General features: G+C 48.4%; 1 protein-coding gene across 1 annotated transcript; it reads right to left on the reverse strand.

Moving 5' to 3' along the window:
* Positions 1 to 4993: 4993 nt before the first annotated feature.
* SNAI1 (snail family transcriptional repressor 1) lies at positions 4994 to 11211 on the reverse strand. Its single transcript, XM_053313657.1, has 3 exons — positions 11011 to 11211; positions 9159 to 9680; positions 4994 to 6949 (listed from the first exon to the last, which is right to left on the reverse strand). Exons 1-3 carry the CDS (start codon positions 11087 to 11089, stop codon positions 6768 to 6770), a joined length of 783 nt encoding a protein of 260 aa, XP_053169632.1. The 5' UTR covers positions 11090 to 11211; the 3' UTR covers positions 4994 to 6767.
* Positions 11212 to 13792: the final 2581 nt, after the last annotated feature.

The following is a 13792-nucleotide window of genomic DNA, read 5'->3' on the forward strand; positions in this document are numbered from 1 at the left end:
GAGAGCACTTCTTTCAGATTTGTCCCATAAAAGTTACTATGGAATGATATCCAGTAGGGGCGGCTCTTCCATGAGGCAAGGTGAGGCAGTCGCCTTGGGCAGCAGATTGCTGGGGACCAGCAGGATGGCAAGATGCCCTGCCTGCAACCTTGGAGAAACCGCTGCCAGTCTGGGTAGATACTGAGCTAGGTGGACCAATGGTCTGACTCAGTATGAGGCAATTTTCTATGTTCCTATGTTCTATTCTTGGCAAAGCTGGCAAGAAGCAGGAGGAGAGAAGAGAGGGGAGGAGAGGAGGGGAGGAGAGGAGACAATGCTGTTAGCAACCTTCTCTCCTCTCTGCTACCTAACTACCTGAAACTACTTTCAAAGTTTGCAAGGGTTGATTTTGAAAGGGGTCCATCCCCCACTAGAGGCGTGGGGGAAGGCAGCATTTTGCACTTTGCCTCAAGTGCCACAATACCTTGGGCCAGGGGTGTAGGTAACAGAGATGGGGCCCGTGTTCACCTGTCTCCCCTGCAGCCCCTCAGAGTGAGGGAGACAATGAAGAAAATAGGGAGGGGCGGAGCTGGGCGGCCCTCAGGAGCTGGGGCCCCAGATTCTTTGAACCCCTCCATTCAGTTATAGCGACACCCCTGCCTTGGGCCGCTCCTGATATTTATCCTCTCTTTGCATTTCTTTCTTGCACTAATGGAAATGATGCCGTTGTAACTCACGCATGCTGCTTGCTAGAAAACTTGAGGACTGGCGTTGCAGAAAGCCTAAAGCATCAGCAAGCAATCCGCTTACATGCTTCAGTTACAGCAGCATCCTTTCCATTAATGCAGGACAAAGGGGTCTAAGCTTCAGCTGGATATCGAGGAAATCCTCCTCCTTGTGCAGTCATCAAATGCCATGAATAATTTTCCAAAGGAAATGGCAGTGGTCCCATTGGTCTAGACAAAGGCACTAATATCTGGTATGAAGCACAATCATGCACTCATCAGTGAAAGAGATTGCATAACTTAAGAGAGTTGAAGGAAAACAAAAGACTAACAGTTTGGCTTGACACTGGCAGTCTTGTCTTTAGTCCAGGGGCATGTAGATCAAAGAGAGAAAAGGGCCAGTTCAGGTGACACTTCATCCATGAGCCCAGGGATCTCCAACACTTTTCAACAAGCCACCTAATGGTGCAGTAGGGAAATAACTTGATTAGCAAGTCAGAGGCTGCTGGTTCAAATCCCCGCTGGTATGTTTCCCAGACTATGGGAAACACCTATATCGCACAGCAGCAATATAGGAAGGTGCTGAAAGGCTTCATCTCATACTGCGCAGGAGATGGCAATGGTGAACCCCTCCTGTATTCTACCAAAGACAACCACAGGGCTCTGTGGTCACCAGGAGTCGACACTGACTTGACAGCACACTTTACTTTACCCCTTCTGTTGCAAACCTTCAGCTCAGGTACCCCATAGAAAGTAAGTGTTTATGTGTGTATACACACACAAATCTAAATATTACAGTTATGAGACAGGCTATTCTAGTCACTGGCTTACATTCAGACTAAGTTATTCATGCGTACTTCCATTGAAATTAATAGAAGTTTACTAGTCCTATTAATTTCAATGAGAGTACTCAATGCTAATTTTCTGAATGATTTGGCAGTCCAGCAAGTGCATGGCTGAACAGAGGTTTGAACCATAAGCTGACATCCTAATAAAGTATTGGTGCAACAGGAGAAGCACCAGTATAGCATCCATGCTTTTGAAGACTTCCAAACTAACACTGCACTGGTGCATTTTGGGGGGTGAGGGTAGTTAAATGGCTTCCCCTTCTCCCAGAAGCCCTCTGTGTCACCTGAAAATATCTCCCAGTGGGCTGCAAAACCCTCAGGGACATATTTTCAGGTGGCACAGAGCACTTCTTGAGGAAGGAGAGGTCATCAAAATTTGCCCCCACTGCTGAGCCAGCAGTAGAGCTGAGATAGTTGAAATTTTCAGAAGCACTGGTGCTTTTTCTGTTGTACCAGTGCTTCATTAGTCAGGAGGTCTCTGAACTTCGCTCATTCATAACCATTATACTAATCAGCTATGATCTGCTCTGCTTTCATATTCTGAGACTCCCAATGAATGTGTAATGCCACATTTTTTTAAGGCCTGTGGAGACCTTTTGGTTGTAGAGAGACCAAGAAAGATACAGGCAACATTTCATGAAAGCTAGAGAACAGAACTTTCAGCAGTCAGCAAATAAGATATTTGTGTCCTGGTTATGTCCAATGTACCCCATAATGCCCTTTCTGTCCACCTGGTCTCTTTACCCCAGTTCCCAGGTCTTTCTGTCCACCCCACCACACCTTACCTCTTGCCAGTCCAGTCTGTACAAAATATTCCTATGGTCTGAAATCTAAAATGTAAAGTGACCCAGGTTGAGACAAGGGCCAGAGGTGCTTTTTATCAGCTTTAGCTGATATGCCAGCTGTATCTGTTTCTTGAGATATCTACCTCAGAGCAGTGGTACATATGCTGGTAACCTCCAGACTTGACTACTGCCGTGGGGCTGCCCTTGTATGTAGTCCAGGAACTGCAATTGGTACAGGAGAGCAGAGCTGGTCTTGTGTTAGCAAACATGATTTGTCCCCTTAGCTAAGCAGGGTCTGCCCTGTTTGCATATGAATGGGAGACTTGATGTGTGAGCACTGTAAGATATTCCCCTTAGGGGATGAAGCCACTCTGGGAAGAGCAGAAGGTTTCTAGTTCCCTCCCTGGCTTCTCCAAGATAGGGCTGAGAGAGATTCCTACCGGCAATCTTGGAGAAGCCGCTGCCAGTCTGTGAAGACAATACTGAGCAAGATAGACCAACGGTCTGACTCAGTATATGGGAGTTTCCTATGTTCCTATGTACAGAATGTGGCAGTCAGGTTGGTCTCTGGGTCATTTCAGAAAGACTATATTACTCCTATACTAAAAGAACTACGCTGACTACCAATACGTTTCCAGGCAAAATACAAGGTGCTGATTGAAATTTCTAAATCCCTGAACAGCTTAGGCCCTGCATGTTTAAGAGAAGGTCTTCTTTGCCATGAGCCCCATTGCCCATCTGGAGTTTCATCTGCAGTTGCCACCAGCTCATCTGGTAGCTAGCTAGGCAGGGATGGGCCTTCTCTGTTGCTGCCCCAAGACTCTGGAATGCACTCCCTGCTGAATTAAGAGTTATCTGGCAACTTTTTTAAAGTCCCCAAAGACTCATTTTTTCACCCTAGCCTTTTAACTTGACTGTGGTTTTAAATTGCTCTAATGTTTTAATTTTTGTTTCAATTTGCCCAGAGACAGAAGTTTGGGGTGGTCTACAAATTTGATAGATGGATAATAGCCAGAATTATGCCAAATAAGTAAATATTTGTACATTTAACTTGCATTATTTATTTAGCATGCAAAGTTCAGACTTCTTTGGCATAGAAATTCAATGCTGAGGGCTTCAGAACACATTCCATAACCAGCAGAATATTGTGAAGACATGTAGCTCTCTGCCTCAGTTTCCCATCTGTAAGATGGGACTATATTAACCTTGATAATCTTTTTATTGATACCAGCCCAGCACCAGATGGGAAAAAGCAACACAGCCACAACTTGTACTTAGTATGACATGTGTGCATCTTGCTACACCCTTCCTTCCAAGTGGGGATAGCCAGCTGTTATCAGAAAGCACCCTCTTGGTGCCTCTCTGAGAGCCTCAGGATGATGATACCTGACCATACAGCCATCTCATGATGCACCACTGTTTTGCTTACAATTCAGGTTTGTTCAATTCCAAGAGCTTGGTTGGAGCAGGCAATACAAGGACCTCCACCCCCACCCCCACCACCCCCTGCCAGTCCAATAAAGTTCCATTTAAAATAATAAAACACTGTGTTGAATGTAAAGACCCCAGAGCCAGTCAACTCTGTCAATGAAAAGCCAGCCCAAAGAAGGTCTCATTAGAGCAGTCCCTACCTTAAGGAAATCTTTGTCAAATTAAAATAATCATGGGTATTAATGAATCAACTAAAGCTGAAAATAAAATAGTTAAGGTGCAGTGGGGTGGGATTCCTTGTGTTTTGGTTGTACTGATGTGTCACAAAGCAGGCACCAGCTTAGAACACACACACACACACACAGCAGAATACTTCTACAGCAGCATCTACTATCCATGGATTTTGAATTGTTGCTTTAAAAATCAGCTGTCTGCTGCTCTGCTAGGCAGGCACATCTTTTTAATGGATTAAAAAGACATTGATTAAATTGATTGACCATTGCAACCCTGTGTACCTGTGCCTTTAGGAGGAATTTAAGCCTCTAGACTCCAAATTTAAGAGAAAGATGTTCCCCAGCTTTGGAGAATCACTGAGAAATGCTTCTGTCTGCTAGCACAATCCTCAGATTTGGGCCAGCAAAGAGAAGGGAGTTTCCTCTTCCTCCTTTAGTAGCTTTCTCCCAGCCACAATCCAGATGGCAACATAAGGTGCCATTTGGTAGAGATCACGAACCTTCTCAAGCCAGACACAATGCTATCATGGTAGATGAGCCTGGTCTCGCATTAGGACAAGACTACAAAAAACGCAGCTATGATCTGCAAAACAGAATGCGGCGGGAAAACTTTACTAAATAAGGAGTTTACAAGTCTAGGTTATGATCTGTATGATTCTGTATAAGCTCCCTTAAGAATGAATGGAAGCCAACATCCTTTACAATGGATGCCTGGACAGGTTGTTCTTATTTCCATAGCACATACAGGCCCTCAACCTAGCTAAAGCTGCGACAACTCTCTGCATATTTGGACAGTAAACCCACTTAAATTAGTGCAACTTACTTCGGAGTAAACATGTATATGACTGCACAGCACACCCCATTGCAGGCAATGAAACCATTTAACCACTTGTTCCAAAGGGACTGAATTTCTGCAGGATTAGGGCCAATATAATAATAAAAAAGAAACAAACCAGCAGGTCAGAACATTAAAGCAGTAGCACAAGACCAGATTATAAATTAACCATTTTATTGAATATCAATAAATTGTATAGAATTATATATAAAAAAGTTTTTAATCAGTATAAAATTGTGGCACAAAAATATATAAATACCAGTGTACCTTCAAAATGTAAACATACCCTTTTTTTTGTTTGTTTGTTTATGATGTGGAAACAATGTACAAAAGAAAGATGCATTCAGGAGGCACCTGTCAATACCCATAAATAGTTCTTTTGGCACACACCTGTCAATGGGGAGCCTTCTGGACACAGGCGGCTATTGTATCGCCTGACAAGTGCCTGCTATTCGTCACAGTTCCCTTGAAAAAGCAGTTGTTAAAAGAAGTCATATTAACAGGTGCTTGAGTGCATAGCCGCTCTGTAAACAGGAGTCTTGTTTGAAATGGCTACCCAATGCCTTCTATAGACATTGTTAATCTCAGGAGGCATTGCAAATTGTCATTGTGCTGGTGGGAGAAGCAGCTGCCTCTGAACGAATGCAAGGCCGTCCGACTGCAGTGGGACACCTACCACGGGCAACAGAGATATAATGCGAAGAGCAAAAAAGTCTCGCTGGGCATTTTGTCAACACGTCGCTTTTGTCCACCAGCTAGAGGCATAGCCGTCGAGGGTCAACAGTGACTGTGAAGCTATTGCTCTTCCCCTCTCCTGCACCGATAACAGAAAGGCCAGCTAGGTACAAGGCAAAATCCTGGGAGGCACTGAGCACCTCCTGAACATAAGGTCGTTCCTACACTTTGGAACTCAGACACAAAAGAGTGATGGACGCTAGCTTAGATCACACGTAGCACATGGATGCAGCAAACTCATAGCCCTATGCAAACATCTGTACGATCCACATGTTATGTACACAGTGTATACAGGTACAGATCTGCACACATGTATGGCTATTCATATGTTATGCTGAACACAGGTAGAACAGTACACTCCGTATTTGTGAAATGCATTTGAGGGGTCTGCACCCAGGTTCGCTTTTTAAATGAACACAGGTACAGCCATGCACACAAAAACACGTGCATGTGTGCAAACAGCTGTACGCTCATCCAACATGCTTGAATAGGGCTAGTGTACACCTGCGTTCATTTTAAATGTGAGCCTGTACCTTCAAAAGCATGGCACAGATTGGAAGTTCACTGCTGTACCTGCGTTCAAAATAATGTGCGAATAATTGTACCTGTGTACAACCTCATATGAGTGTGTTCAACATAACATGTGAATAGTACTATGGAGATAGGACTCCATGAATGGAACCTCCAGGTTCCAAACTGAGCCTCCATTTTCAGAGGCACTAAACCTCTGCCTCTGTAGCAGGTGCTGGGGAGAAATAAAGATGGCCATCACTTTCATTCGCCCCTTGTGAGCTTCTAGAAGCAACTGGCTGGCCACTGTTGGAGACAGTGGACTAGGCGGATCTTGCTCAGAGCTCAGTTAGAGTTTCATACTAAAATTTCAGCAGACTGTGTCCTTCTAAACCAGACACTTGTGGCACAACAATGTGATCCTGCATCTGCCTGAATTGAGAAGCATTCCGACAATGCCAGGGAGAAAAGAAAAGAAAAATGTGATCATGCTTTAAACACTGCATCAAAGACAAGAAGGGACAAGAAGAGTGTGTGTATTATGTTGCTTTAAGGCTTGAAGCAGCTGTAAAGACCAGGTTTGATACACGCTGTCCTGGCAGCTCAACGGAAACTATTCTTCCTACAGAAACTAGTTACAATACATGTATTTGCACGGAGGAGTCCACAGCATCTCCGGAGAGCTCTCAGCGGGTGCCGGTACAGCCCGTTTCTTCATGTTTGTGGAGAAGTGACATTCGGGAGAAAGTCCTGGAACAGGTTTTGCACTGATACTTCTTGACATCGGAATGGGTCTGCAGGTGAGCACGAAGGTTGGAGCGGTCAGCAAAGGCCCTGTTGCAGTGTGTGCAGGAAAAAGGTTTTTCCCCTAGGAAAAGAAGAAGACGAAGACGGGGGTCAGAAAGAAGATATCCGCATCTGAAGTCTTTGGCACTCCTTTGAAAAACATGTCATGAGTTGTTAAAAGGCACCCAGCAATACATGGCAACTTTGTCCCAGTCGTTCACTCGGCAACTTGTGCATATATCAAACTCTGCATATAGATGGCACACAGGGAAATTACTAAGAGGAAGCCAGAGATCCACAGCCCACTGAAGCAAATGCATTTCCATTCTAAGCAACTTGGCACCAAATTCCATTGAAATTGGGAAGACCCATTTCCATGTAAATGGCTTGAAGATCAGGTGCTCTTCTGCGTCTGATTCATTCACAGACTCAGACCCAGAAGCAAGCCTCAGTGGTTACAATCAAGTTGAAATTAGGCACTTTAAGCCCCATTGATTTCAATGGAGAGGGTGCTTAACTGCCTCACTGAACTCAAAGGCTGAATTATGCCCTCTGATTATAGCTGAACTGAGTTCTAATAAATAGGGTCAGGATTACTGGCTAAGGCTGCGCTCCTAGGCACTGACCATACGATCCTTACGTCCCAGTAAGCAGGCACACGCTGCTTAGCCGGACCACAGTTGGAGCAGCTGATCCATTTAGCACTCTCATCCAACAGCACTTCACGATAATCCAAATCAAATTCATTCTGCGTGGTGCAAAGTGTAAATTATTTTGTCTGCTGCAGCCAAGACGGTGCAAAAGGTGAAATATTCATTGCATCACTTTGGCAGCCTTGAGAGGCTCGCCGTTCCAAGTAGAGCTATGTCCTTTGCAGAGGGCTTCATTCCTCTTCCCTCTCCCCCGCCCTGGGCCCCGCCCCAATCAAGCTCTTCCATGCTGAAAAGGCTAAGCAGGATGAATTCCTGTCAGGGACATTCTTTGTGAAGTGACAAACAGGCAGGCTCAATTTGGAAAGCACAATTAAGCCTTTCTGGCTTCCTTCAGGCATCATCTTTAGTACTTTTTAAAGGGTGTGAAATCAGCACCAAAGTAACAATTAAACTATCCCCAGCAACTCGCACAAAGGCTGCTTGGAGGGAGATGCATTGTAAATGTGATACTCCTCGGATTAAAAGCTAAAAAAGCTGCCACAGGCTGGCAGCTGTGGAGTCTGGTGTGCAGCCTGGGGCATTACAGTAACAGGTGCACACTCGGAAGGCGGGTGCACTGCTACATTAAAGCACCTGCCGAGGCGGACTGTCAGCCTGCTTTTCCAAGATCCTCCCGCCTCCTCCATGGTCCCATTAGGCAAACAATGAGAATCAACAAGGTCTGGAAAGATGCATCTCAACAGCACCTTTTGTGCCCAGAAGCCAGCTTATCCTTCTTGAATGGGGTGGGGGGGGGGAAGAAGAGAAGGATTCAGATGTCCGAGGGAATGCTTTAGAAGCCTGCAAGGCAGAGGCTGTGTTCAAACCAAGTGGCAGAGTCCGTCCCTTTATAGACTGGGAGCTAGGAAAGGAAGAGACCAAGTGGGGGTTACAAATCGCCACCTGGCCCTGAAGAGGTGCACTTTCATTAGGCAAAGGGAAGAGAGTGCCCCAGCCAGGCCGCTGAGGTTGCACATGCCTGGACTGCAGTGCTGGAATGAAGCCTTTTGTTGCGTCTGATCTGCCCTGATGACTCAAGGCTGATTCACATGACTGGAGCACCTCCTGAGCCGAGGGTGGCCGCTGGGCTGCGTTTGTGGGATTGGTGATGTGGCTAGGCGAATCACTTCCCCACAGGCCCAGAGCCCAATGTACATTGCCACCGCTGGCCAAGGGCACCACAGGAGAACAAAGAACGCTGGGATCGAGGTGCACGAATCACACAGTCAGCCGCCCCACTCGGTCTACATGCCATGGTTGGCCATACACAGCCCACAGGCTGGTATGAATGGGAGACCGCCCACTGAGTTTGCAGATCTCATATATATCTTTTGCAGATGGGGGATGGAGGTGTAAAGGAATTCCAACAACGGGCTTTTGCTCAAAACTGTTGATTAAGAAGCAGTTTTTAAAAGAAGTGCTTTGAAGAAGAAGAAGAACCACCACCACCAACACTACCACCCTTTGGGAAATTCTTATCTCCTTTGATAAGCTACATGCAGTGTTGACGTGCATAAGGTTGCAGGCCAATGAGGGGGCAGGTTGTGGGGGGGAGAGGAGATAAGAGCAACCAGAGATAAACAGAAAAATCGACCTTACCAGTGTGCGTTCTGATGTGGCCCTGCAGGAGCCAAGGCCTGGAGAAAGCTTTGCCGCAGATTTTACAGACGCAAGGCAGGGTATGGCTTCGGATGTGCATCTTGAGAGCCCCCAGGCTCAGGTATTCCTTCTCGCAGTACTTGCAGCTGAAAGATTTCCTGGCCTGGGCGTCGCAGTGCAATTGTCTGTGCTTGGCCAGGCCCGCAAAGGTCGAGTAGGACTTGTTGCATTGGCTGCAGTGAATCTTCTCCGCTTCCGTAGCAGAGGAGGCTGGGCTGGGCGGGTCGGAGGTTGTCTTGCCATCCTCTTCCTCGCTGGACAGGGAGGTCAGGTCCAGAGGTTTGGAGTCTGGGCTGGGGGGAGAAGCGGCACTCTTCTGGTATTCCGGCTCAGAGGTGAAGAAGTTGGAGAGCAGCCCCGTGTCCCATACCAGCGGGGGGTAGTAAGAGCCTGTGCTGAGGATTTCAGGCTGGGGGATGACAGACAGGGGGTACTTCTCATACAACAACGGGGAGACAATCACTGCAAAGAGATCAAAAGGCAACCATTGTCAAGGATGTGGGTGTTGGGCAGTGTTCCCCACCCCGGGCATTCCCAGATGTTGTTGACTACAACCTCCCATCATTTCCAACCCATTCCAGCTGGGGATGATGGGAGTTGTAGTCAACAGCTGGGGATCCCTCTTACAGGGAACACTGGTGTTGGGTCCTACAGGCATGGAAGCCATAAAGTGGGGCTGAGGAGAGCCCCAGCGGTGCCACCCTGAGCTCCCACTGCAGAAGGGCAGGAGGCATGTCAAGCAAGCCACGGAAACTGTGTGGCATGTTTGCCTGTGTCGTCAGCGCTTAACCCCCAAGCCAGTTTCCAATGGCAGGGCTCACTTCTTTTCAAGCATATGCAGGGTGCCAGTGAACAATTATAAGGAGTTCCCTCACAGCTGGACTTAGCTGCAAGCACAGGGCTTCACCCCCCACCCCCAGGACATTTAAAAACCGCTCAACCCATATTTCAAAACCACACAAGTGCAATTTGCACACACAGCTTGAACTATTACAAGCACAACACACACTTGTGCATTTATTTTCCTTGCCTGTGCACATATATTTTATTGCCTTGAGTCACATTCCATAACACTTAAAAGCTTCTGTGGAATGGGAGAAGAAAATCCTCAGAAATGGGGATTTGAGAGCAGGGGTGCCAAACAGTGTTATATTCCTTGGTGAAGATTTTGTGGGCAGTGGCAAAGAACTCCACAGGAAGCACCTTTGGCAGGAGGAGGAGAAATGGGTCCATCTGATCATGGTCTGGGTTCTAAAGGAGCCTGGACGACTCACTTTACTTTTCTCATTGCCACCAGTCACTTTTTACATCATCTACAGCTTTTGCACGACATGAATTAATTATTAATTAATTAATAAAAGGAGAGCTGCACATGTTGTGTCTGGTTGCAATTTTTAAAAACCCACAAACCACAAGCCCTGGGGGACACCACTTCTGGATATACAGTAATAGGGGCGAGGGGTCAAAGTCTAGGCAGTGATCCGTGCCGTAGGTGATTTAGGCTGCCCGCACCTCCCTCCCTCCCTCCCTCCCACCAGAACAAGGACTCCACTCCTCACCTCTGCCCCCAGCTATTCCCGATTTCAGCCCATCAGCACCTATGCTGAACGGTTGGGGCAGTCGGCCATCCGCGGAGCAGCCCCTGGCCCAGGCTCACGCCCTCTCCGCGGCTACACGTGGGCTCGCCCTGGGCGCACGAACTGGGTCTCGCCGCTTCGCCGCGCGCTATCCCCGGCTCCTGCGGCCGCCCTGCCCAGGTGCCACCCTCTCCTCTCCCGCTTGCCGCGCTTACCGGTCTGACTCTCCAGTTCGCTGTAATTGGGCTTCTTGCTGGCCGAGAAATGCTTCTTCACCAGGAACGAGCGCGGCATCTTGCTGGAGAATCCGGCCCCCGAGGCGCGACTTCGATCCAAAGGCGGCCGCTGGCGATGCCGCTAGTGCGAACTGGCCCCGTGCGCAAAGACTCTCCCGGCCACCAGCCAACGTGCGACAATCTACGCGGCCGGAGCACTAGCGCAATGGGCTAATATGGGCTGAGCGGCAGGGGGCGAGGCTGATCCGCCCCCCGTGTCACTTGGCAGCCAATGGCAGGGGCGGGGAGGGGTGCGGCGGATTGGCTTTTCCAGCAGGTGCTCGCCGCTAAACTAAGCCCAGCGGCAAAGAGCAGTGTCCATCGGAGCGACCAGGCAGGCGTTGAGGCGGCCGGGGCGCAGAGAGACCGCCACACAACTGCTGGCTGGCCGGCCAGTTCGCCCTTGCCCAGGATCGGCGGACGGAAGCGCCCGGTCCGGTCGTAAAAGCAAACCTGGGCTTGCTTGGAAGAGAGGGCTGGGCAGAATTCAGTCCAGCTCAGCAGGGAAAGCGCCCGCGCTGTTGCGGGGGTGGTCACTGAGTGTGGTAATATGTGAGACACCCTCCCTGTCCATGTTTCTTTGAAAGCAAACCCCACTGATTTCAATCGGACTGACTCCTAAGTAAGTGTGCGTAAGAGTCTTCTGGATATTAGTGCCCTTTTAGTCCCGCTTCCCTTCCCTCTATCCTCGCCTCGGATTTTTACACCTCCTCACATCCGTTCCTTTGAAGTTTGCTCTGCCTTAAAAAGCAAAATACCCGATTTGATTCTATCGGGCGCTGAACGAAAATTAGTTGGGGTCCTGCAACCGCGGTTTGTTTACATGATTTTCTGGAGGTTTCAGGCAGTACGGATTTGAGGTCGCGGGGTGCGGGGGATGGAAATTACACCCTCCGGCCAATACTGAACACTTCCAAGGGGAGAGATCGGCAGCCCTCTCTATCCTCGGGGACTTTCCCTTCTTACCCCATCCAAGAATATACGATCACCATACCAGCATTGCAAAACAAGACCTATCGAGAGGGGCGTGGTGGTTAAGGGTATTCACGGTGAGGAGAAGGGCGATCCCTCCAAATACGTGGCATTGCCCGATAAAGGACCTTCTGGCAACCAGCTTCCCGTAAAATCTACGCCCTTCTTTCCCGAACATCTTCCCGAGCGTTTTTTGTTTTAAACCCAGCCACCCTTTTCTGGCTTCGGGCGTCCCTTTTTTTTTTTTTTTTTGCAGAGATTTGGAGCCACGTGGACTCCGCTTCCCGTTTCTGCCGCTGCGGGCTGTGCAAGCTCGCACGCGCCAGCCGGTTGGTTGCCACCTGCCTGTCCCTTCTCGCCGCCCGCATTCCAGAGCCTGCAAAGGTGGGAGAGAGACGAAGAGAAAAGCGCCCGGCGGCGCCCTGAGGACTCGAGGGGCAAACTAGACGTGGCGTTTACCTCCTGCATCCCGGGTTTGGGATTCTCCTCCACGTCTTGTTTTCAACCAAATGCAGCCGCGGCTGGGCCGGGCGGCAGACAGTGGATCGGGGCCTTTATCTCCCACCTACCCCACCCTGCAGCTGTCTACTAGGCAAGGCAACCCCCCGCCTCGATTGTGAAATCAAAAGGGGAAGTGGCCGCGGGGGGTCCACTATCGCACACATTTGCCTCTTCTCCCATCCATTCCAGTGTCGCCAGGTGGGTGGATCTGTGCAGCGCAGAGCAGACCATAAAGCGGAACATGATAAGAGTAGAAGCTGGAGGGAAAGAAATGTTATTCTCGCCCCCCCCCCCCATTTTTTCCCCTTCTAAAGAAACCAAATAATTTAATGCTCCACTTTTCCATGGGAAGGTTCTGTAATCTGTACCCAGCCCTGGATCCGGATGAATGGCGGGGATCTCGCTTCGATCGGAGCTCCTGGCTTTTTTTTTATTAGCGAAAGGAAGAGAAAAGGTTCGATATTTACTTTATAAAAGGTGCCCTAAACTTGCGGCTGCGTTCTTTTCACCTCCGCCAGGGCAACATCGCCCTCTGCAGGGTTTTCATGAAATGTATTCCGTCACCAAAGCCCGAAACATAGAGAGCAGAGCACCATTCGCCATAATTAAACACTTAAAAGGGAAGAGATGGGCAGCCCGATTTATCCATGCCTGAGGCGTGGTTCACGGAGTCTTTAGTGCTAAGCAAGGGCTTGTAGGGTTGCAGCCTTCACCATGTGCTTAAACCAAATTTGAAATGCTTCACCTTGCCTGGATGTTGCCTTCTCTTGGGGACTCAGCTGAGGGTCAAAGCTTAATGAGCAATTGCCTTTTTATGTTTCCAAAAATACGCTTATCATTTAAATATTTCAAAACCTTGAGCGAACACTTTTAAAGCCATACTTTTCTGCTGAGGTGATTTTTAAAAACAAAGTGTCAGTGTCAAGCAGCCCTCAGGTGCAACCTGCGATCTGTCTTGCACCTAGCACAGTCTAATCCAATTAAGTCTGTCTAACACCTTCTGCACTCCATCTTAAGACTCTGACAAACTGCAGTCTTGGGGGCATTTACATCACACCCCACCCCGCTCCATTCCTTTTGCTGTTTTGTTTAGCCTGAAGGAGAGTTCTGGAGATCTTGAAACTAAGCTTGCTCATTACTTTGTGATATTGTTGTGACTTCTGCTTGGGGCCCATATCTGAGGCAAAGCGCCAAATGGTACTAACACCCCTCACATTTACAGTCCAGGTATTGAGGACTCTTGGAAATG

The sequence above is a fragment of the Hemicordylus capensis genome, chromosome 4 (assembly GCF_027244095.1).
Source record: "Hemicordylus capensis ecotype Gifberg chromosome 4, rHemCap1.1.pri, whole genome shotgun sequence".
NCBI lineage: Eukaryota > Metazoa > Chordata > Lepidosauria > Squamata > Cordylidae > Hemicordylus > Hemicordylus capensis.